The following is a 23280-nucleotide window of genomic DNA, read 5'->3' as shown; positions in this document are numbered from 1 at the left end:
GGCTTGTTACACTGTCAAACAAAGCTGTAAGGTTAGTTTGACATGATTTGTTCTTGATAAATGAATCTTGGCTGTTACTTATCACTTTATCTTCTAAGTGTTTGCAAACTGATTGCTTATTTGCTCCATTATCTTTCTGGGTTCTTAAATTGAGCTGACTGATCTATAAATCCCCAGATTGTTGTTATAGATTGGCACTATATTTGTCCTCTTGCAGTCCTCTGGAATCTCTCCCATCTAGCATGAGTTTTCAAAGATAATAGCCAATGGCTCAGATATCTCCTCCGTCAACCCCTTGAGTACTCTAAGGTGTATTTCATCACTCCCTGAACACTGATCAAGTTGCACTGCAGTCACCACCTGCCTGCGAGGCAAAGAAGCCCGAATGTCTTGACAGGGTGATTGCTGCAGACGAAGGGGGGGTTGGCTACATGTCAGACGGTTGAAGGAGTCTAGGCTCTATGGTGGAAATGAGGATGTAGGGCAGCTGAACACAGAAGAGTGAGATGGGCATGGAGCAGAGGCTGTGGGGAAGTACCAGACTGGTCCCCCAGCTTGACGTGGGGCAGGGTGCAGAGCGGGGCCATAGCTGGCACCTGAGCACCAGCTGGGTGACAGGATGGCGTGGCCTAGGCCCTGTGACAGGGCGAGGCTGAAGGAGGGGCAGGAGCCAGGGTGGCCCGTGGCAGGACAGCCCAGCATACTCTTGGAGCAGCGAGGGAAGGGAAGCATTGGCGCTGGGCACAGCTGGGTGACAGGCAGAGAGCCGGGCGCGGCCGGCTCATGCTGTCTCGATGCCCTGTGCTGGCAGTGGGGCGGGGCTCGCGGCAGCCGTTGGCGTTGGGACTCCCCAGCTGTTAGCTCGCGCTCAGCTTGGGACGTGCTTCCTCAAGCCGCCGCCATTCCCATCCGGGGCCTACGCGGGTAGGTGGCGCCCTATATCACGTGACAATGCGTGGCGGCGCGACCGCCATCTTGTGTTGTTGGGAGTGAGGAATTGCTTCGGCTGTGAGAGACTCTCCGTCCGGGATCACAGGTAATTAACCCCGCTGGCTCTGGCCGGCTCCCATGGGCGCCGGGCGGTGTCTGAGCTTTTCCCCTTCCCGCCCGGGGCGTGTCTGCTCCGCAGACGCGGCCCTGCTGCGGGAACGTGCATAGGCCGCTTTGGAAGCACCGGCCTCGCCTACAGTTCATGCCCAGGCAAAGGCAGCGGGCTTGGGGTATAGAAGCCACGGAGGCCCGCGGCCTGTGAGGAGCCGAGGTTGTTTGGATTTGGCTTATGGGAAAGAGGCCTTTCCTGGAGCCTCTGCTTTTGGTCTTTCCCCCCGTAGCTTCCGAGGAGACTCCGGCTGCCTGATCCTGTTCTGTTCCTACTCCCTGTTGGCTCTGTGAGGTGGGGGCTCCGTCCAAGCGGTCCCTTGGCAGCCGGTTCTGCCGTGGGTTGGGTGAGTGCCGCTGGACCGGAGCCTGTCAGGCAGCTGCAGGATTTCTCGGGATTATCCCGGGCTACCTGCGGTTCCTGCTAATTTCCTTCTTACCCTAACTCCTGTGAACTCTCCTCTCCCAGCCCAGCGGGACCGTCCCGTGTCCTGGGCGAGCCGTGGGCAGGTTCCGTTCGCACTGAAACCACTCTCTTCTGAGCATGTCTGGCCTTGTCATATTGCAGACACTAGGAGAAAAGAGCTGGTTCAGGACTGAGGCCTTTCTCTCAGTGAGCTGGGTGTTAAGGGGAATACTCAGCAGTGTGTGACCATGGAGGCCTTGGCAGGCTGAAGAGTCCATTGATCAGGATCATGTATGTTTGGTATTAATCCAAGACAAGTAGTCTCAATGTCAACGAAGAACTCCCAGCACTTTAAAGTATGTAGAACTGCAGTTTAAATCGAGATAAGTTTGAGGTCAAGGGGATCAGTACAGATTGACATAGTAGAAGTAACACCCCCCACCCCCTCCACACACACACACTCTCCTATGCCCATAACTTAACATTGATGGCATTGTTTTTTATTGTTACTTTTGCCATTATTTTTGCTGTCCATATTTTGTTCTCTAAATTTTATTTCTGAATTCTGCTTTTGTTGTTTTTTTAATTTAATCATTTTTAGCTCATCACCCTTTGATTTCTTGCTGCAAGAGCTAGCTTGTGCCACTTTTTGAAAAGTGTTTCCTTTTCCACAATTCTACTCATTGTGTTTATTGCCTACTAACGTCTAATTAAAGGTAAAAGTGTGTTGACTTTTGAGCATGGCTTTGAGTAGAATATGTAATAGTTGGACATTATGATGATCTGGATCTCTTTGACATAAAAACAGTTGTTCTAGGAGTCAACAAGACTTAGGACATTTATTGAACTCACCTATTGCTGCTAATTCTATTGGTAGTAGGCTTGGTAGGAGCATTAGTATAGACAAGGCACTGGTGGTCACTAATTTGTCTAGACTTTGTCTAGATCAGAGTTACGGCTTGTCTCCACTTACTGTAGATCGACGCTGCGGTGATAGATCCACCGGGGGTCGTGCTCCCATTGAATCTAGTACTCCACCAGAATGAGAAGCACCCAGTGCTGTGTCGACACCACAGTAAGTCGACCTAAGGTATGTCGATTCCAGCTACGGTTATTCACATAGCTGGAGTTGCGTAACTTAGGTCAACTTAGCCCCATACTGTGGACCTGCCCTTAGCTGATACTGTGGTAATAAGCCTGCGCCTTGTCAGTACGAGCAGGAGAATCCATGGAGGTTTAACAGTGGGAGAACTTTAAAAAAAAAAAAAAAAGGTAGCATAGACACATTGATCCAGTGAGGTAATTGCTGTCAGAGCTCTTGTATCACAGAATGGATTCTTCATTGAGCATGGACAAAATGCAGGATTCTGCTTCTGGTTAACTGTATTAAATAGGTCAGAAATAGTGGTACCATCAACTGAAGTGGTACTTCACAGTGAAAATTTATAGCAGTCATAGCAAAACTTGACAGCTTGTTGACTCCACTGCTGTCTGAAGACTTAATATAACTTTTCAGTTCTCTGACAAAGTTGTAAAATATTTGTTAGTGATTTCAGGAGCTGGACGGGGTCCCATGTCATCTGGGCTTGTGGATATACTTGCACATCCTCTGTCACCAGGTTTGCTGCAGAGCCTTTTTTGAACTGTTTTCCAGTGACTCTGTTTTCAGCTAACATAGATCATTAAAATATATATATTGCATCTTGGTTTACTACTCATCCTTTGAAAATGCATCAAGAGATCTGTGTAACGCATCAATATGAATCCGATGAAGTGAGCTGTAGCTCACAAAAGCTTATGCTCAAATAAATTGGTTAGTCTCTAAGGTGCCACAAGTACTCCTTTTCTTTTTGCGAATACAGACTAACACGGCTGTTACTCTGAAACCTATCAATAAAATAATTTCTCAAATACCTTGAACATCCCTTCTTTTTTCCAATAAAATGGTGTCCAGCAAAGGGGCTGAAAGTATGCTAAAATGATTCCTTTTCTCTCTAAAATGTACAATAAACTTAAAGGGAAAACAGCTTGAAAAATCAGCCTTTTATTTGAAAACCTTGTATTGGTCATAGTTAAAAGTAGATACTACTATAACTGAAAGGTGGTGTAGAGCTCTTTTTCATTTTTACTTTGTGTATAGTCAGTTTCACTATTTTCCCGGTATAGTCAATCATCTTGCTTTCTGAAAAGTCTCAGACACCAACTGGGGAATAGAAAAATCCGTACATACACATTTTTAAAGGACATTTTAAAGTAGAACAATGCCACTCCTTCCAAAGACTTAATATCTAAAAGGTCCTCTGTCAGGAACTGAAATTTTTTAAAGTTAAAAATTAAAACAAATCAAGTTGAATAATGCCTTGCAAATTTATGAATACTTTAAAGAAGCAAATGAAGTTTTCCATTTGGGATGAACTATGGAAGTGAGAGATGACGGGTAGCGCACATGCACATTATCCATGTTGATCTGGGGTGTTGGCTGAATGGACTTTTGGCTAGTCTAAATTCTGTCAAATGATATTTGCAGTGTACTAGAACACACAAGGAAAAAGCAGTTCGACTGACTTTAAAGTTACGTCTACACTACAAGCGCTGCTACAGATCATCTTACTACAGCAACAAAGGGGATGTTTCTCTGTTGCTGCAGTAGATCCATCATAACAAGAGGCAGTAGCTAGGTCAGTGGAAGAATTTTTCTGACAACCTAGCCGCATTTACAATGCGGGTTCGGTCAACATAACTGTGTTGCACAGGGCATGAAATTTTTCACAGTCCTGAGCGATGTAGCTAGGTCGACTTAAGTTTTAACTGTAGACCTGGCATTAGTTAAAAGTGACCTGCAAAGGGGAGTTGGTTGGAGACCCCTGCTGCAACATTTTATTTTATTTTTCTTCTTTAATGTGTTGAGACCTGAAATTCTCCTTAGATTTTCTGCTTGTGTTTAACATTTGAAATGTCAAAAATATTAAATGTTATTTTCATTTCTTTTGCTAGACTTCTCTTTAGAAGTCCAAATAATGGATAGAGGAGTCGTCCCCCCCGTCCCCCCCGCGATCCTCCCCGTAATTGAAATGTTTCAAAAAGATCTAGTCTCCAAACTGTTCCTTCAGGTAGTTAAGTTAAATAGCTGTTAACAAACAGTCCCATGGTTTTTAAACAGTCTGATTTAAAAATTAATTTTCATCTCAGTTCAGGATTCTATTCCATGGCTTTTGTGATGTCATGCTCATACTAGCTCTCCAGTACTCCTGTTCAAGGAAATACTGGGATAAATGATACGTGAATCTTAAATGTAAAACAATCAGGGGACAAAAAGCTTAAAGAAGGATTTTAAAGTTTGCTTTTAGGCTATACTTAAAGGAAATAGGTTATAACCAAGAAGATTTAGTGATGATGTACATGTGAACAGTGTGCCCTCTTGTGGTGGCATGCATATTAAAAAGAATGTAGGGTCCTGCTATACTACTTTTCTGTAACTCGCTTTATTAGTTCCAGTGGTAGTGGCAGGGTGTGAAGATAAAGGATCAGGATCTCACTCCCAGCTTTACAAGTTTGGATGTCTTTGTTAGTAATTGAGTTTGCAGCAGTGGATTTATTACAGAATGACATCCAGCTGTCTTTCTCAAAATATGAAGCAACTTTGTCAACCTGTTTTTGAATTACAGGTAGCTAAAAATTCCCTGAACATGGAAGCCACTTAGCAGTAACTCCTTAGTTATGGTGATAAGTAGGGAGTCATTATAAATCCTATGTTCATATTGCTTATACTTTTGCACAGAAAGTATTTTTATACATCTGAGGGGTTTTTGGAGAGTTTGAAAGGAAGTGGTGAAGACACTTAAATTATGGATGTTTTTAAAAGAAACTGCCTTATTTTAAAATTTTAAATACAGTTTAAATTACCTTAAGTAGTTATTTGCAGAAATCCACCTTAATGTTTGCCTTAGCTGCTTATGATGTGTGAGCAGCATTGCAGAAGTCTGGCTATCTTAGATAGATAGATATATTGCCCCTATGACTGTAGCATCTGAGTATCTGTCTTTTATTGGAATTATACTTACAACACCTCTGAGAGGCAGAGAAAGTACCATTATCCCAATTTTACACATGGTGAACTGAGACACAGAGAGGCTGTGACTTGCTCAAGCTTATACAGGAAGTCTGTGATGGTAGAGCAAGGAATTCAGCACTAGGATAGAGCCGTAACCTCTGGACCATCCTTTCTCCATAGTTCATAAACTTTGTAGGGCAATGTGAAGTAGAGGGAACCAAGGACCCACAAACATCTCCTAAGATCTGCATTGCACATGAAGTATGGAGAGTTGGGGATCCTGCTGAGCTTTTCAAAGCCATCATGGAGCTTCTGAGGCTTTTTGTTTTAAAAATCCTTTACTAAAATTAAGTTAAGGTTGCTACAATGTATGTATGCCAAGGAGGGTTATAGTTTAACATACCCTCTCCCAAGCATTTAAAAATATGGTAATACAGTTTATGAAGATAGTTAAATATACAAAGATATTCACCATTCAGATGATATTTTACGTGTACCTAGATAAAATATCAGATTGTATATTCTAAAATCCTTTAAAGGTAATTATAAATTTGAAATATATTCAGTTTTAAAAAATGACTTCAATGTAATTTCAGGTACACTTCTCTCTGAGTCCCCCGTCAATTTTTTAGTGCTTTACAACCACATAATCCTATTTTCAAAATGTTTTTCTGTCCCTGAGCTGTGCCAAAAACCCACACAAACATGCAAAACTCATTATAGTGAAAACATTAGATTGACGATATGGAAAGTGCTGTAAAATGCACCAAGTAAACAGGTGAAACAGGCTATACATAAATGTAATAAAACTGGAAATCAAGGCTTTTTTCTGCTGTTTAAACAAGCAACTTTTTTTTTTAAGTAGGCAACATTTATTTCACTCTTGTAAAATTTTTTTAGTTCATGATTTGATCTTTTAACTCTGTTCTCAGATCATCCAACAGGGAAATGCTTGTGTCACAGACCCAAACCACAACTTGAAATGCTTCTTAAATCACTGACTACAAATTAAAATGTCATATGTTGTATAGATATGTGGATTCCTCTTTCTCTTGTGTGGTAAATAATATTTAAATAGGCTGAGATTTTTTGGTCTGCATGTGTAAAGTGACTTTAGATTAAGGTAGATGTGTGGTCGGTATCTGGAGGATAGTGAGCCTCTCTAGGGAGGGTAAATCAAGACAACATAAGAATTCAATTATATTGGGAGTGTAGATGTGTTTTCTGCCTCATGGTAGAATGGGGAGAATGTGTGGAGAAGATGTTTCTGGACCGTGTGAAGACTAAAGGTAGATGTTCTGGTCTCATGACCCATTTACAGGTGGGTAGTTGGAATGGGATAAGGTTGAGCTTTTGGTTTACATGTGAGATGTAAAAGGTGAGATGTTAGTGTTACTAGCTAGTAATCGGTGGTTGAACCATTGTCTTAGCCATATGTGGAGAATTTGTAGCACGTATTGGAAGCTGATGATGTAAGATGAGGGGATATAAAAGTTTTCTTATTTATAGGTGGAGGCTGAACAGGGTTATGAGACATAGTTAAGCTCCCGCCTCCCCCACTTCCCCCATGGGTATATGCAGCTTACAAGTACATACTTAAGAAATCATGGGCTTGATTCAGCTCCCCTCTTTACATAGGGCTCAGTTAGAGTTGGATCAGGTGCTGAATGAATTGTGACCTTGTTTGACTATTTCCCTTCCCTTATTGTTTGCTATTTGTATTGCAGTAGTGCTTAGAGGCCTCATTTGAGATCACAACTCCGTTGTTGTAGGTGATGTACAAACACACAGAGTTTTTAGTCCTATTTGAAACAAAGCAAGTGAGTGTAACTACCTACCTCTTCCGCTCAGGGCAGGAAAGATTTCTCTATGAATCCCTGTGTTATAGAATAGATGATGGACCCAGGAAGTGTTGATGATGTACTCTTATATATGTTATGTGTATATATACATGCATAGGCACTGACTCTGTGGGTGCTGTGGGGCTGGAGCACTCATGGGGAAAAATTAGTGGGTGTTCTGCACCCACTGGCAGCCAAGCTCCACCTGCCCCCACCTCGCCTGCTCCTCCCCCTCTCAGCACTTCGCATCCGCTGCCTAAAAGCTGTTTGGCAGCACTTAGGACTTTCCAGGAGGGAGGGGGAGGAGTGAGGAGGCGGTGCACTTGCGGGAGGAGGTGGTAAAGAGGCGGGGACTTGGGGGAAGGGGGTGGATTTGGGGCGGAGCGGAGTGGGCAGGCGCGGAGCCAGGAGGAGGGGTTGAGCACCCACGGGGCGAAGCAGGCGCCTATGTATACATGGTAGCAACCTTTATTTAAAGCTAACTTTTTTGTCAGTTGGTTAAAGCAGACTGCCCTGTTACTAGCCTGTCACTCCAACATCTTGTCTCTTATCCTCTCATGTGACAGCTATACTTTCATGTTTAAGAGCAGCTCCTTTGTGAAAAGAAGACTTTGTAGTAGATTCTACATGGGAGAGTTCTTGAAATACCTTTCCAATGAAAATCTAGAAATGCTTTATCACTCTGAAATATCCATTTTCTGAACATTTTATGTTTACTACCTGGGGGCATGGAAAATCTTGCAAAGTGGGGAAAACCTAATTGAGAATCATAAAACATGCTATAGGTATATGAGGCCTACAGAGGTCTGGTTAGGTAAATTAATGTGAAAATGATTGTTCATTCCAGGAATCCTTTTATTTGTGTGCCTTGACTTCATATGTTTTGGAATGTTATACATACATTTTGTTGGGTTTAATGTGTTTTGTAGCAGTTTAGGGTTTGTCAGAGGGTGGAGATGGGTGGCAGGAGAGAGATCACTTGATCATGACCTGTTAGGTTCACTGCGGCACTTGGCATTGACCCTGTCGGTAGACAGGATACTGGGCTGGATGGACTTTTGATCTGACCCTCTATGGCCATTCTTATGTTCTTAGTTACAGCACCATGTGATAGCTGGAAAGGAGGCGGTTCTACCTCTGGAACAGATAGTGGCAGGGTCGTGCTAATTAGATATGATGGGTCAGGGATTCTGAGGGGGGTAATCAGGGGGCGGGAAGTGGGAGGGGGCCAGGCTGTTTGGGGAGGCGCAGCCTTCCCTACCCAGCCCTCCATACAGTTTTGGAACCCTGATGTGGCCCTCAAGCCAAAAAGTTTGCCCACCCCTGCCCTAGACCCTGCCTGGAGGCTTGATTGTTCACATCTCTCTGGCTAGTATGTTTTAAAAAATGTTGGAGCTCCCATCTGCATCTGATTTGTTGAAGGAGTAAAAGATCTTTCTCCTTCCCTATTCTGCTGCTGGAGGATGGGGAACTCCATTACTCTGATGCTTTGCCAGTCTCCTCGCTGCTGATGCAAAATGAGTGGGTAGATAGGGTCTCTGCTATTTCACATCCTTCCTCTTGGGTCTTATGGGGGGCAGGGTTAGGATCTTTAACCTATCCTTTTTTTCTTGTCAAGCTCTCCCTTCAATACTTCCCCTTCCTGTCTCTTATGCTACTGATAGGTTTTCTGCACAGGAGCAAGTTGCAAGTGAAATTCTGCTGTCCAAAGTTCTATATAGCAGCTGTGAAAGTGACCAACCCATGGCTAGTTTCACTTTGCTGCTTGAGAATATTACTAATGGTAACAGGCACTGAAGCAAAAGCTGCCCAAAGACTCAGAATATTTTGTGGTAGTTCAAAGTGGGAATGTTATATTTCCAATCATAAAGGTTAGAAATGTAATTAACATACAGAGGCTTAAATTCTGAAGGAACAATGTCTTCGGAGTCCTCCACTCTAGGGAAAACTTTCTGTTAACTATAGGTGAGTGAATTTTCCAAGCCCTGCTCTACAAGACCTGAAGGTTAAAATGGCTGTGTAGAGAGAAGTATGTTTTAAGCCTCCTGGGTAAACACTGAATTGCTTGAAAGGGGAGAGCTATGTATTTCTTCTCATGTGTTCACATGTTCATGATGATATTTAAGCATGTGTTGGAAAAATGGCTGAGGTTGAGAGAGAATATTGCTTGGTTCTCCAGAGTTCAGGTCTCCCAAAGTTTAAAACATGTAGCAGCCGTAAAGGTGTAAATTATAATCGGAAGAGCTTTGAAGTCGGCAATGATGGCTTCCCTAAAATTACAAATTTTGTTGAGCTTGTTGCTTAGAATGTGAACTTCTGTTCCGCGTTTTGTCTAGTTTGATTTTGCTTTATACTATCCATGGGGGGATGCCACAAGAAGGCAATCAGAACTTGGACAAGATGCCACTAGTAAGGATATGATTTAGTCATCGAGGTCACAGATTCCGTGACTTTAATGGGCCTCCATGACTTCTTTGGGTTCAGCCCCCACTGCAGCAGGGGTTGGAGCTGTCTCATCTCCTCCACCCCTCCCTCCCCCCGTGGCTGCAGTGGGGGCTGGAGCTGTCCCATGGGTGCACACATTCCCCCCCCCCCCCGGTGGCTGCAGCTGTCTCATTCCCCCCATCCAAGCAGGGGCTGGAGCAGTCCTGCCTCCCCTCCCCCAGTGGCTGCGGTAGGGTCTGGAGCTGTCTTGTCCTGCGTGGCAGTCAGTCCTGTCCCGTCATCTCCTCCTCCTCCTCCCCCCCGTCACAGACAGATGGCAGGATACTGTGAATTTTTGTTTATTGCCTGCGACCTGTCTGTGACTTTTAACTAAACATAATCATGACAAAATATTAATCTCATTACCTTCAAAAGTTCATGGCAGGCTATCACGGATGAAAACAGCCTTGTGCAAGGTTGACAATGGTTCCAATAGATATACATAAGCAATGCCCACTTCCCATAAGATTTTTCTGCCCGCCTCCAGAAGAAAACACCCGTAGTTCCTGCTGACTTGCCACGACTGCCTTCACAATATCATTTTGCAGTGGCCATTGATGCACTCGTATCCAGTGCTGCTGGCCCAGTGCTGATCTCAAGAGATGTACAACGGCGTATTGGCTAACAGGTATGTCCTTGCAGAGTTGCGGCATTTCTGGGATAGAGAGGCGGGCATGCTGATGAATGTAAGTAAGGGTTTCTGAAATTCATCTGTTTGCATTTTGGACACAGATCCTGGATTAGGCTTAACAGGCTTCTGACAGGGACAGCCAGTGTGGCTGCCACAGTGCAGGAATTTGGCTTAGCCCAGTCTTCACAGTGTGACTACGGGGTAGTGATACAGACAGTGAAACACGTGGTGGAGGAGTGCACGATTAGAAGATTGTGAGGGTGAAGTACAATACTTTGCTATCCTTGATAATGCAGCAGTTAGATGGCTGAACAATCTAGATATTGACGTGTGACCCATATGGAAGAAGATGACTAGCTTTGTTTAAACCTGTTGTAGTCCAGAATGGTCAAATGAGTAGATTTGACTGTATCCATTGCAAGGACCCGAAGGCTGTAGCAGTCGCTTTTTCTTGTGCCAGAAAGAGAACTACATCTAGGGCTAGGGTCTTGAAGTATGTCATCACTGCAGAATAAACTCAGGCTTTTATATGGATGTTGCTCCTAACCCCTCTCCCATCCACGTGTGGTGCTGCTTTCAAGCCATGCTAGCTGGCTTGTCTTGGGGTATAGGCTAGAGTTCAGATGCTGCTTTTGCTTGGGCTGGTAACCTGTCCTCTTTGCACTGAGGATGCGTGCTAAATCAATCCAATGCAGACAGTCCTTCATTGCTTTTCCATAATTCCCCCTGCCTGCCCAGAAGAACAGAGAATTCACTCTGTATCATAGAGTGGCTTAGTTTACTGCAGCACGAACAACCGTAAGCTAAGCCCTCACTGACACACACAGCTGAGAGCAGCATCAGCGAGGACACAGTAACGGCGCGGTTTGGCTTTATGGGTTTGGGATAGGCTAACCTGGATACTCAGACATAGGTGCCAATGAACTGAGTTAAATCTGCAGTGAAAACGTACACAAAATCACTGAATCCAAGGGTATGCTCTGGTTCTTGCTGAAAGACTTACAGAAACATGTTGGTGCTCGTAATCTGGTTGTAAATTGTCCTACCTCCAGTGGGGGGAGCTAGAGCAATTTGCACCAGCTGAGGATCTACCCCACTGTTTCTTACTCAGTCCCAAAATTAATCTCTGTACATAAAACTTTTTTTTCCTCAACCTCCTTCATGATGTCAGCTGTGTTGTGGTCTGCCTATAAACATGATGAATGTATTAGACATTTAAAAGCAATTTAAATATGCGAAAGCGAAACTCTTTTAGAATTGAAAAATTTGATTAAGCATATAACTTTAAAATAAACTATAAAATGAGAAGGATTTCAGTGCAGAAGAGTAAAACTCCATCCTGTAACAAGATGATACTGATGTCTCTGATGCTACATCCAATCACATAAATAGTGTTCCACACAGGCCACTCCTTTAAACAATCATTCACCTAAGTCAGATCTGAAAGTGGTGATAACAGCCCAAAAAAACACAGCAGCACAGTACTTTCAAAGTTTCAGAAGAAAGAAAAACATATTCTTGTAAAAATTGTGGTGGCTTGTATATTTTTGTCTTGGAGTAATATTAATCATTGAAGTACGCTGTGGTAAATGCTTTTCGGTTATCACAGGGATTCTCAAACTTCATTTCACCGTGACCCCCTTTTGACAACAAAAATTACTATATGACCCCAGGAGGTGGGACTGAAACCTGAGCCCACCTGATCCCTGCCACCGCAGGTGGGGGGCAGTCCAGATGCACATCAATATTCTGGAACTCCAGACAGTACAGAGAATGTGTCAAGCATTTCTTTCATCCATTGGCTCCCATCATGTTTTCATCATGTCAGACAACACCACCACTAATTATTACATCGACAAACAAGGGAACACAAGGTTGACTGCTCTGTGTGCCGATGCGGTCAATCTCTATGGAAATGGTACATTGTCCACAAGATCCTGTTGTTGGCAGCCTATCATCTGGGTAACTCCTTGCTTAACATTGTAGTTATGTTCCTGAAAAATGCGACTTTGGATTCACTTAACATCGTTTCACTTAATTTCCCTTTAAGAATTCATGTAAATGGGGGGGTGGGGGTGGGTTCCAGGGAAATTTTATTCACCAGACAAAAGACTATATTATATACACACCCAGTATAAGTTTTAAACAAACAATTTAATACTGGTACATGGTGATGATGATTGTGGAGCTTGGTTGAGGTGGTGAAGTCAGAGGGTGGGTTATCTCCCAGGGAATGCCATACTGCTAAATGACGAATTAGCATTTGGCTGAGCCCTCAAGGGTTAACTCGTTGTTAATGTAGCCTCACACTCTACAAGGTAGCACGAATGGAGGGAGGGGAGACAGCATGAAAGAGAGAGACAGAGACACACACCCTGTGTGTGAGAGAGAGATGCGCATTGCTCCTTTGAGTATGCTGACCCTACTCTTGAGTACACTGCCTTTTTAAGTTGATTGGCAAACTGAGATGGCAGATGCTGCCAGAAAGCTCCCTTCATCCTGAGCCCTGTCATGTGTCCCCACTGCTCTATGGAAGATGGGCGTGCAGGAGCAGGGGGATACCCTGATATTTGGCTCTCCCCCTCCCCCTTAAGCAGGAGGCTCTGGGGAGCAGCTCCAAGGCAGAGGGCAGGAGCAGCACATGGCAGTGTGGGGAGGGACAGCTGAACTGCTGGCAATTGATAGGCTGCTGGGTGGCTGCCACACAGGAAACTTAAGGGAACCCGGAGCTGATATGGGGGCTGCCAGTCCACCCTGGTTCAAAGCCCCCACCAGCTAGCTGCAACGGGCTGCTCTCCCTGCAAGCAGTGGACAAAGCATGTGGCTGCCAAACAACGTTATAAGAGAGCATTGCGCAACGTTAAATGAGCATGTTCCCTAATTGATCAGCAATGTAACAACAAAATGGCATTAACCAGGATGACTTTAAGTGAGGAATTACTGTACTCGGAATGCGATTGCAGACTCTCTCAGCAGAAGCTTAGTGGCCAATCACGAGTAGGAATTCCACAACACTGTAGTAAGCAACATTTTGAACCCATGGGGGACTCCAACCAGAGACCTCTCTGCCTCCCACTCCAGCAACAAATGCAGCACATATTGCTGTAGAGCAGTGGTTTTAAAACTTTTTTCCTGGTGACTCAGTTGAAAAAAATAGTTGATGCCTGCGATGCAACAGAGCTGGGGCGAGGGCTGTTGGGTGGGGACAGGAATGAGGGGTTCAGGCTGTGGGAGGGGGTTGGGCTGTGCAAAGGGGTCAAGGCTCTGGGTTGGGGGTGTGGGCTCTGGGGTGCAGAAGGGGGCTCCAGGTTTGGGGCAGGGCTCAGGGCTTGGGCAGGGGATTGGGATGCGGGCTTACCACAGGTGGCTCCCAGTCAGCGCCATAGCCAGGGTGCAGAGGCAGGCTTCCTGCCTGTCCTAGCAACGCGGACTGTGCTGCACCCTGGAAGTGGTCAACAGCGGGTCTGGCTCCTTGGCGGAGGTGCCGCCACCACCCCCCAGCTCCCATTGGCTGGGAACTGGCCAATGGGAGTGTGGAGCTGGTGCTCTGCAGGATATAGGTATCCACTCCCAAGGCGATTCTCTCATACTTTGCTGGTCAAATTAGATCAACTATGCCTTCCCCTTTCTACCACGCCTGCCACAAGTACGCCATCCGCACTTTCCCCAAGCTGCTAACACAATAGCACAATCAGACATCCTGATCTGTAGATTCTTCATCCCAGTGCATGGTATTTGGATGGGCATCTTCTCTAGAAGGGGAATGTTTATCGGAAGTGCAAGACATCCTTTTGAGCAGCAGGAAAGAGTCCACTAGGCTTTCCTACTGGACCAAGTGGAAAAGCTTTCCCCAGAGGAAATGGAGATTCCTTTTCTTTTGGATTACCTCCTGTTCTTGAAGATGTTGGGGCTCACCCATAACTTTCTCAAGGTCTACATAGCAGTAGTCAGAGCCTTCCATCCCCCTGTGGAAGTACACTCTGTATTTACACATCCATTGACTACTAGGTTTTGGAAAGGTCTCCTCAGAACTTTTCTACCTGAACAACCTATTACTCCCCAGTGGGGCCTCAGCCTCATTCTTGTGGCACTAATGAAACAGCACTTTGAACTGCTGGCTTCATGCTCTATGTCCCTCTTTTCCATGAAAGTCACCTTCCTTGTGGCTATCACTTCAGCAAGAATGGTAGGTGAACTTGGGGTCATGATGGCAGACCCCCCTTTCACCACTTTCCATAAGGACAAAGTCTCTTTGTGGCTACATCCCAAGTTTCTACCAAAGGTCATATCCCAGTTTCATCTCAACCAACCCATACACTTTACCTGCTTTCTTTCCAAAGCCTCTCACATTGGCAGAGGAACGATGACTTTGGTCCCTTGACGCCTGCCAGGCCTTGGCCTTCTACCTGTAGAGGAGACCACCTATCAGGAGGTCTCCTAGATTGTTTATCACAAGAGTTGAGAGCGTTAAGGGGCAAGCAGTCTCCACACAAAGAATCTCCAAGTGGATGTTTGGGTGCATTACAATCAATCAGTTATTTGGGCTGTCTCCACCCCTTGGGATGAGAGCCTGTTGCATGTGAGCCCAGGCGTCAACTATGGCCACCCTCCATGATGTACCACTTTGAGACACACATAGGGCGGCCACGTGGAGTTCAGTATATACCTTCGCTGCACATTATGCGTTGGTGCAGAACTCTGCGATGGATGCCTCATTCGGCGTGGCTATCCTCCACTCAACCATTCCATCCTCATCCTTGCAACTTCTTCCGAATTAGGTATTGCTTGTTAATCACCCTAAGTGGACTAAAGTAGGAACCATCACTCAGAGAAGAGGACGACGTTACTTATCTGTAACTGGAGATTCTTTGAGATGTGTGGTCCCTATCTGTATTTCACTTCCCACCCTCCTCCTCTGCTGTGAATCTGTTCAATTTGCGATGGAGAAGGAACTGGAGATGTGGTCTGTCCACCCTGCCGTTATCACCTCAGATGAAACTATGAGATATGAGGCAAGGGGATATGCACAGACAGAAAGACTAGTACTACTTTCTGCTCCTGCAACGCATGGCATGCATGTGTAAACTTCAGATAGGGACCACACATCTTGAAGAACCTCCAGTTACAGGTAAGTAACCTCCTCCTTTTTTTTGCAATTGTAAGTAATAGAACATTTTAAATGAAATATCCTGGCACTTGCCCAGGAAATCTTGCTATTTGCCATGGATAAGTGACTGGATTTTTCAAGCTCTGTAATTTATCATAATTTATAAAATGTGTAGCTGTGACTTCATTAATCAAACTTTTACTTCTGCAGCGGAGAGGAGTAGTGGTTCCTAAGTAGGTATTTGCTGGTGTGTTCAGATGTTTTTTTATTGCTTATTAATATCAAAAGAGACTGTGCAAATTGCCTTGTTTCTTCCTCTGCCCATGATCAAATTAGGGGTGCTGGAAGTGGTGTCTGGGACCAAATATCCTGTTATCTAAAGTAATTGTATTTCATTTTTAATTGCATTATAGAGCTTAGATCAGGGGTGGCCAACCTGTGGCTCCAGAGCCACATGCGGCTCTTCAGCAGTTAATATGCGGCTTCGTGTATAGGCACGGACTCCGGGGCCGGAGATACAGGTGCCAAATTTCCAGTGTGCTGGGGGGTGCTCACTACTCAACCCCTGGCTCTGCCACAGGCCCTGCCCCCGCTCCACCCCTTCCCATCCTCTCCCCTGAGCCTGGCGTGCCCACTTCCCCTTCCAAGCCTCCTGCACACCACAAAACAGCTGATCGGGAGGTGCGGCCAGGGAGAGGGAAGGCTCTGATCTGTGGGGCTGCTGGTGGGTGAGAGGGGCTGGGAGTGGGGGGGAGGGGGGAGCTAATGGGAGGCTGCTGATGTATTACTGTGGCTCTCTCGCAATGTATATTGGTAAATTTTGGCTCCTTCTCAGGCTCAGGTTGGCTACCCCGGCTTAGATTCACTAGTAGAACCCACTTAATCAGTTATCCTTTTTAGCATTTCTTATGGCTGGGATGTCAAGCTGCAGTCTGCCTTTGTGTATTGAGGACACATTAACCTTATGAAGAAAAAAATTACTCCGCTGTCTTCATGATATTCTTTGTTTGTGATTTATTTATTTTTAGGTTAACACTTTTTTAAAGAGGACTAGAAAAGAAGAAAATGGCAGGAGAAACTCAAACACTTAACTTCGGGCCTGAATGGTGAGTCTTTTCTGTTTTGTCAGAGTCTGGGACCTTATTCTGAAAACTAGGAAGGCTTTATGGACATGTATATTCGAGAGGAGGGAGAGGCTGAATGGGTTATAAAACTGGATTGGGTACAGTGTCTGTTCAGCACTTACTCAAATCTAGTTCTGATCTATAGTGACTAAAAGTAATCTTCATCATATGACTACGTAGTGCTGTGTGTGAAAGGAATTGGAGGTTTTATGTCATTGTAATAACTAACACTTACACATCAGACTCTCCAGAATATCCAAAGAATGAACAAGAAAGCTGAAGATCTATCTTAGAATCATAGAATATCAGGGTTGGAAGGGACCCCAGAAGGTCATCTAGTCCAACCCCCTGCTCGAAGCAGGACCAATTCCCAGTTAAATCATCCCAGCCAGGGCTTTGTCAAGCCTGACCTTAAAAACCTCTAAGGAAGGAGATTCTACCACCTCCCTAGGTAACGCATTCCAGTGTTTCACCACCCTCTTAGTGAAAAAGTTTTTCCTAATATCCAATCTAAACCTCCCCCACTGCAACTTGAGACCATTACTCCTCGTTCTGTCATCTGCTACCATTGAGAACAGTCTAGAGCCATCCTCTTTGGAACCCCCTTTCAGGTAGTTGAAAGCAGCTATCAAATCCCCCCTCATTTTTATCTTCTGCAGACTAAACAATCCCAGTTCCCTCAGCCTCTCCTCATAACTCATGTGTTCCAGTCCCCTAATCATTTTTGTTGCCCTTCGCTGGACTCTCTCCAATTTATCCACATCCTTCTTGAAGTGTGGGGCCCAAAACTGGACACAGTACTCCAGATGAGGCCTCACCAATGTCGAATAGAGGGGAACGATCACGTCCCTCGATCTGCTCGCTATGCCCCTACTTATACATCCCAAAATGCCATTGGCCTTCTTGGCAACAAGGGCACACTGCTGACTCATATCCAGCTTCTCGTCCACTGTCACCCCTAGGTCCTTTTCCGCAGAACTGCTGCCTAGCCATTCGGTCCCTAGTCTGTAGCTGTGCATTGGGTTCTTCCCTCCTAAGTGCAGGACCCTGCACTTATCCTTATTGAACCTCATCAGATTTCTTTTGGCCCAATCCTCCAATTTGTCTAGGTCCTTCTGTATCCTATCCCTCCCCTCCAGCGTATCTACCACTCCTCCCAGTTTAGTATCATCTGCAAATTTGCTGAGAGTGCAATCCACACCATCCTCCAGATCATTTATGAAGATATTGAACAAAACCGGCCCCAGGACCGACCCTTGGGGCACTCCACTTGATACCGGCTGCCAACTAGACATGGAGCCATTGATCACTACCCGTTGAGCCCGACAATCTAGCCAGCTTTCTACCCACCTTATAGTGCATCTTGATGTTTGAGATGGTTGATCCTTGTATCTGAGGCATATTGGTGAGGAAACTAGCACTGACACTACCCATGATGGACTTGTTCTACAGATACATAAGCCTTCTGTTTTCAGTTTTGAAAATAAAAACTTGTAAGGTAGAGTGTCTCTGAGAAATTTGTACCCCTTCTCCCTCCCACCACATTCACAGTATTTATTCATAAGGAAAAAATACCTGTGTTAAGAGTGGGCTTCCACGGATGCATTGTTGGAAAGTTACATCATGTTGCAGTGATTGTTTGAGAGTCTTATTACAATACCCATCCAATGTGCTTTGTCCTTGACCTGATAAAGGCTATTCTAGAGGTGTGATGGTAGTTCAGTCTTTGCCCCCCTTGCTTATTCAGTCTTGACCTCTCTGCTGAGGCAATACACAAAGATACCAATTGATGTTGCTTCGAAAGAGCTAGCATGATCCTTGGATGGATAAATTATGGGGTAGGCATACAAGAAATACTACCACTGCTTACGTAGTGGGGAGACCACTACTGAAAAAATGTAACTATTTTTGTGGGCGTACTTTTAAAAAGGATGTAGAACAATTGGAGAGGGTTTAGGAAAGAACTACAAGATGATTTGTCTGGAAAATGTTTTACAATGAGAGACTTAAACTTAATCTCAATCTATTAATTAACTGAAGAGAAGGTTGAGAGGTTGACATCGTTGACTGTACCTATCCAGGGAGAAAATATACTACATGGTGGTTTAATCTAGCAGTCCAGTCATAATTAGATCCACAGTGGTAGGAAGCGAAAGCTAGAAAAGTAAGGCACACATTTTTAATAGTGAGGGTAATTAAACATTGAAACAGTTTACAGAGGTATGTAGCAGATTATTCCTCCATCACTTGAAGTCTTAAATGAAGACTGGATGTCTTTTTTTGTGGATTCTTTCTAGTTCAGCCATGAATCATGGGGCTTGATGCAGGAATTACTGTGTGAAGTTCTGAGCCCCATTTTATGTTGGTCAGGCTAGATGATAATGGCCCTTTCTGGCCTTAAAACCTAGGAATCTCAACTTGCTATTAGACTCATCAGTCAATTTATTTCTCAGATGATGACTGTTGTTCATATTCAAACTGGGTTAGATTTGAAAAGGTCTTCTACAAGTGAAACATTACACTGAGTCGTCCAATCTCTGTGGTATGGCAGTTTGGAATATAGTGGTGTCCTGCTGATATAAAAATGGCACTAAAGAAATTGCCATAGGAAGGTGCCAAACTAAAACATAAAAGCTGCATTAAAAGTGACCCACAAGCTGATTTTACAGAATTCCCTTAACTGTACAAATATGTACAGAATACCTAAATAACCAAGTGAAAGATGGGCTTTGAGTCAATTTTTAGTTTAAAACTTTTTTCTTTTAATGACAGGTTTCAGAGTAGCAGCTGTGTTAGTCTGTATGCGCAAAAAGAAAAGGAATACTTGCGGCATACTGAGCTGTAGCTGTACTGAGCTGTAGCTCACGAAAGCTTATGCTCAGATAAATTGGTTAGTCTCTAAGGTGCCACAAGTATTCCTTTTCTTTTTTCTTTTAAGGTCTTTTGGTGTCCAGAACTGCTTTCATTGCTGGTTCCCCTTGTGATATACACTGTTGTTCATGCAGAGCATATGAAAATAGGCTGTGGTCAGATTATGTTAACATACACAGTTGCTTATGACATCACACCAACAATGAAGATGGGAGGCAATTTGGGTAAAAGTGATCATAAAATGCTAGATTTAATGAATCTAAGGAAAGGAAGAAGTGAGAGCAGCAGAATAACTTCAGAATGAACTTCAAAAAAGCACACTTAACTAACTCAGAGAACTGGTAGTAAGATCCTATAGGAAGAAAATCTAAGGAATAAAGGAGTTCAGGACAGCTGGCAGTTTTGCACGGAGACAATGTTAAATGCGCAACTGCCAGCTATCCCAATGCAAAGTAAACATGGCTAGAATAGTAAGAGGCTAATATGGCTGCATCAAGAGCTCTTTAATGACCTGAGAATCAAAAAGGAATCCTACAGAAAGTGAAAACATGGACAGATTGCTAAAGAGGAGTACAAAAGAATAGAACAAGCCTGTAGGAATAAAAGCAGAAAAGTCAAGGAACAAAATGAGTTACGCCTGGCAAGGGATATAAAAGACAATACAGAGAGGTTCTTTAAATCCTTTAGGAGCAGTGTTCCCTCTAATTTTTTACATCCATGTGCAGAATAAATTGTTATATGCACCAATATGGAGGTGATGTGTAACCCTCTAGGGAAGAGGGTTGAGGACCAGATGTGGGGGGGATGAGGGCTCTGGCTGAAGGTGCGGGCTCTGGGGTGGGGCTGGGCATGATGACTTCAGGGTGCAGGGCGTGGCTCATGGCTGGGGCAGAGGGTTGGGGTGCGGGATCTGGGATGGGGCTGGGGATGAGGGGTTTGGGGTGCAGGCTGCCCTGGGGCTGCAGTGGGGAGATAGTACTCTCTCCCCCCGCCCCCCCCCCCCAGCCTTCTCTCGCCACAGAAGCTCGGGTGCAGGGGAGAGGCACCTCTTTCTAGCCGCGGCAAGTCCGTGGCAGGCCCATGCTGTGGCTAGCGGGGAGGGGCTTCATAGGCAGCTGCGCAGCTTAGAGCAAATTTAGATTAGGAGCAAGAGAGAGACAAAGGAAAGGTCCTCTACTTACTGTGAAAGGAGAGCTAATTGATGACATTAAGAAGGTTGAGGTGTTTAATGCCTATTTTGCTTCAGTTTTCACTAAAAAGTTTAATGGTAACCATATACTCAACACAGTACAATAAAAGCTTTGTTTTCTGGAATGTTGGAGGAATGGGGGGTGCTAGGAAGTCTCAAATTCCTGTTCACTAAGAGGGAGGGAGTTTGTGTGTGGGAGGGGGCTCGAGGTAGAGGGTTCCCGCAGCTCCCATTGACTGCAATACCTGGTCAATGGGAGCTGCGGAGCCAGGGCTCAGGGCGGGGCAGGAGCTGTGCACAGAGCTGTCTGTCTGCGCCTCTGCCTAGGAGAAGCAGGGACATGTCGTTGCTTGCGGGGAACTGCCTGAGGCAAGCACTGCCTGGATTCAGCACCCGAAAACCCCTTTCATGCCCCAACCCCTGCTCCAAGTCCCCTCCCGCACCCAAACTCCCTCCCAGAGATCACACCCTGCATACCCTCCTGAAATGCCGGATTCTAGAGCTTTCTGGTTGGTAAAATACCGGATAACACAGCTTTTACTGCATTAACAACAAAAGAGAAGGAATGCAAGCCAAAATAGGGCAAGACCAGGCTGAAGAATATTTGGATAAGATAGGTGTATTCAAGTCACTGGAGCCTGAAGAAGTTCATCCTTGGGAATTTAAGGAACTAACTGAAGCAATCTCAGAACTGTTTAACAATTGTCTTTGAGAATTCATGGAGGACAGGTGATGTCCTAGTAGACTGGAGAAGGGCAAGTGGTATCTTTAAAAGGGAAACAAAGAGGACCCAGGGAATTATGGAACAGTCAGTCTAACTTCAATACCTGGAAGTATACTAGAACAAATTATTAAACAATCAGGGTGTAAGCACCTAGAGGATAATAGATTTATAGGGAATAGCCAGCATGGATTTGTCAAGAACAATCATGCCAAACCAGCCTAATTTCCTTCTTTGACCAAATTACTGATGTAGTGGATAGGAGGGATGTGCAGTAGATGTGATATCTTTGTTTTAGTAAGGTGTTTCACACTGTTCTACATGACATTCTCATAACCAAACTAAGGAATTGTGGTCTAAATGAAATTACTATAAGGTGAGTACACAGTTGATTGAAAGACTATATTCAGAGTAGCTATCAATAATTTGCTGTCAAACTGAAAGGGCATATCTAGTGGGGTCCTGGAGGGTCAATCCTGGTGTAGTACTATTCAGTACTTTCATTAATTACTTCAATAATGGAGTGGAGAGAGTGCTTATAAAATTTGCAGATGACATAAAGTTGGGATGGGATGCCAGTACTCTAGAGAACAGGATTAGAATTCAAAATGACCTTGACAGATTGGAGAATAGATCTGAAATCAACAATATGAAATTCAGTAAAGACAAGTGGAAAGTACTACACTGAGGAAGGAAAAAATCAAATGCACAAGTACAAAATGGGGAATAACTGGCTAGGTAGTGTGCCTGCTGAAAGGGAGCTGTGGGTTATAGTGCATTACAAATTGAATGAGTTGTATGTGATGCAGTTGTGAAAAAGGCTAATATCACTCTGGGGTGTTTTAGCAGGAGTGTTGTTTGTAAGAGGTGAGAGAGAACTGTTTCAGCACTGATAGGGCCTTACCTGGAGATTGTATCCAATTCTGGGTGCCATGCTTTAGGAACTATATTGTGCATATATTGGAGAGAATCCAGAGGAGAGCAATAAAAATGATAAAAGGTTTAAAGACTGGGCATATTTAGTCCTGAACAAAGAAGACTAAGGGGGTGCCTGATAAGTCTTCAAATATGTTCATGGTTGTTATAATCTGCAGCAAGGGAGATTTAGGTTAGATATTAGGAAAATATTTCTAAATATAAAGGTAGTTAAGTTCTGGAATAGGCTTCCAAGGGTGGTTGTGGAATCCCTATCATTGGAGGTTTTGGAGAACAGGTTCGACCAGCGGTTCTCAAACTGTGGGCCACAACCCCATTTTAATGGGGTCGCAAGGGCTGATGTTAGACTTGCAGGTACCTGAGGCCAAAGCTGATGCCTGAGAGCTTCAGACCTGGTTTCAGGGCTCAGGTTACAGGTCCCCTACCTGGGGCTGAAGCCCTTGGGCTTCGACTTTGCCCCTCCACTCCCTCCCTCCCTCCCCCCCGGGGGCAGTGGGGCTTGGGGAGGCTCAGGCTTCGGTCCCCCCTCCTGAGATTGTGTAGTAATTTTTGTTGTCAGAAGGCGGTTGCAGTGCAGTGGAGTTAGAGAATCCCGGATTAGACCAACACCTGTATAGGTTTACATGGTCCTCCCTCAGCGCAGGGGGCTGGACTTGATGACCTCTTGAGATTACTTCTAGCCCTAAATTTCTGTGATTCTATGAAAGTTTGATGGAGCATGAAGCCAGGCTTGTGGGAGGTCAAGTATATATATATTTTCAAACATATATTAGTTTTGTGAAGTTTATTAGTTTATATCTTTTGAGAGTTACAAATAATAA

General features: G+C 44.5%; 1 protein-coding gene across 2 annotated transcripts in view; it reads left to right on the top strand.

The window, feature by feature from the left end:
• Positions 1–935: 935 nt before the first annotated feature.
• The window catches only part of GIGYF2 (GRB10 interacting GYF protein 2), a 148684-nt gene continuing 126339 nt past the window's right edge, over positions 936–23280 (top strand). For both annotated transcript variants that reach the window (XM_084638197.1, XM_084638196.1), the window contains exons 1-2: positions 936–1036; positions 16647–16724. In XM_084638197.1, the coding sequence (XP_084494323.1) occupies positions 16684–16724 (41 nt within the window). In that variant the 5' untranslated portion in view covers positions 936–1036; positions 16647–16683. The remainder of the gene's footprint in view (positions 1037–16646; positions 16725–23280) is intronic.

Source organism: Lepidochelys olivacea (assembly GCF_965140295.1).
Source record: "Lepidochelys olivacea isolate rLepOli2 genome assembly, chromosome: 9".
Classification (NCBI taxonomy): Eukaryota; Metazoa; Chordata; order Testudines; family Cheloniidae; genus Lepidochelys; species Lepidochelys olivacea.
This window is presented reverse-complemented; position numbering and strand designations above follow the sequence as displayed.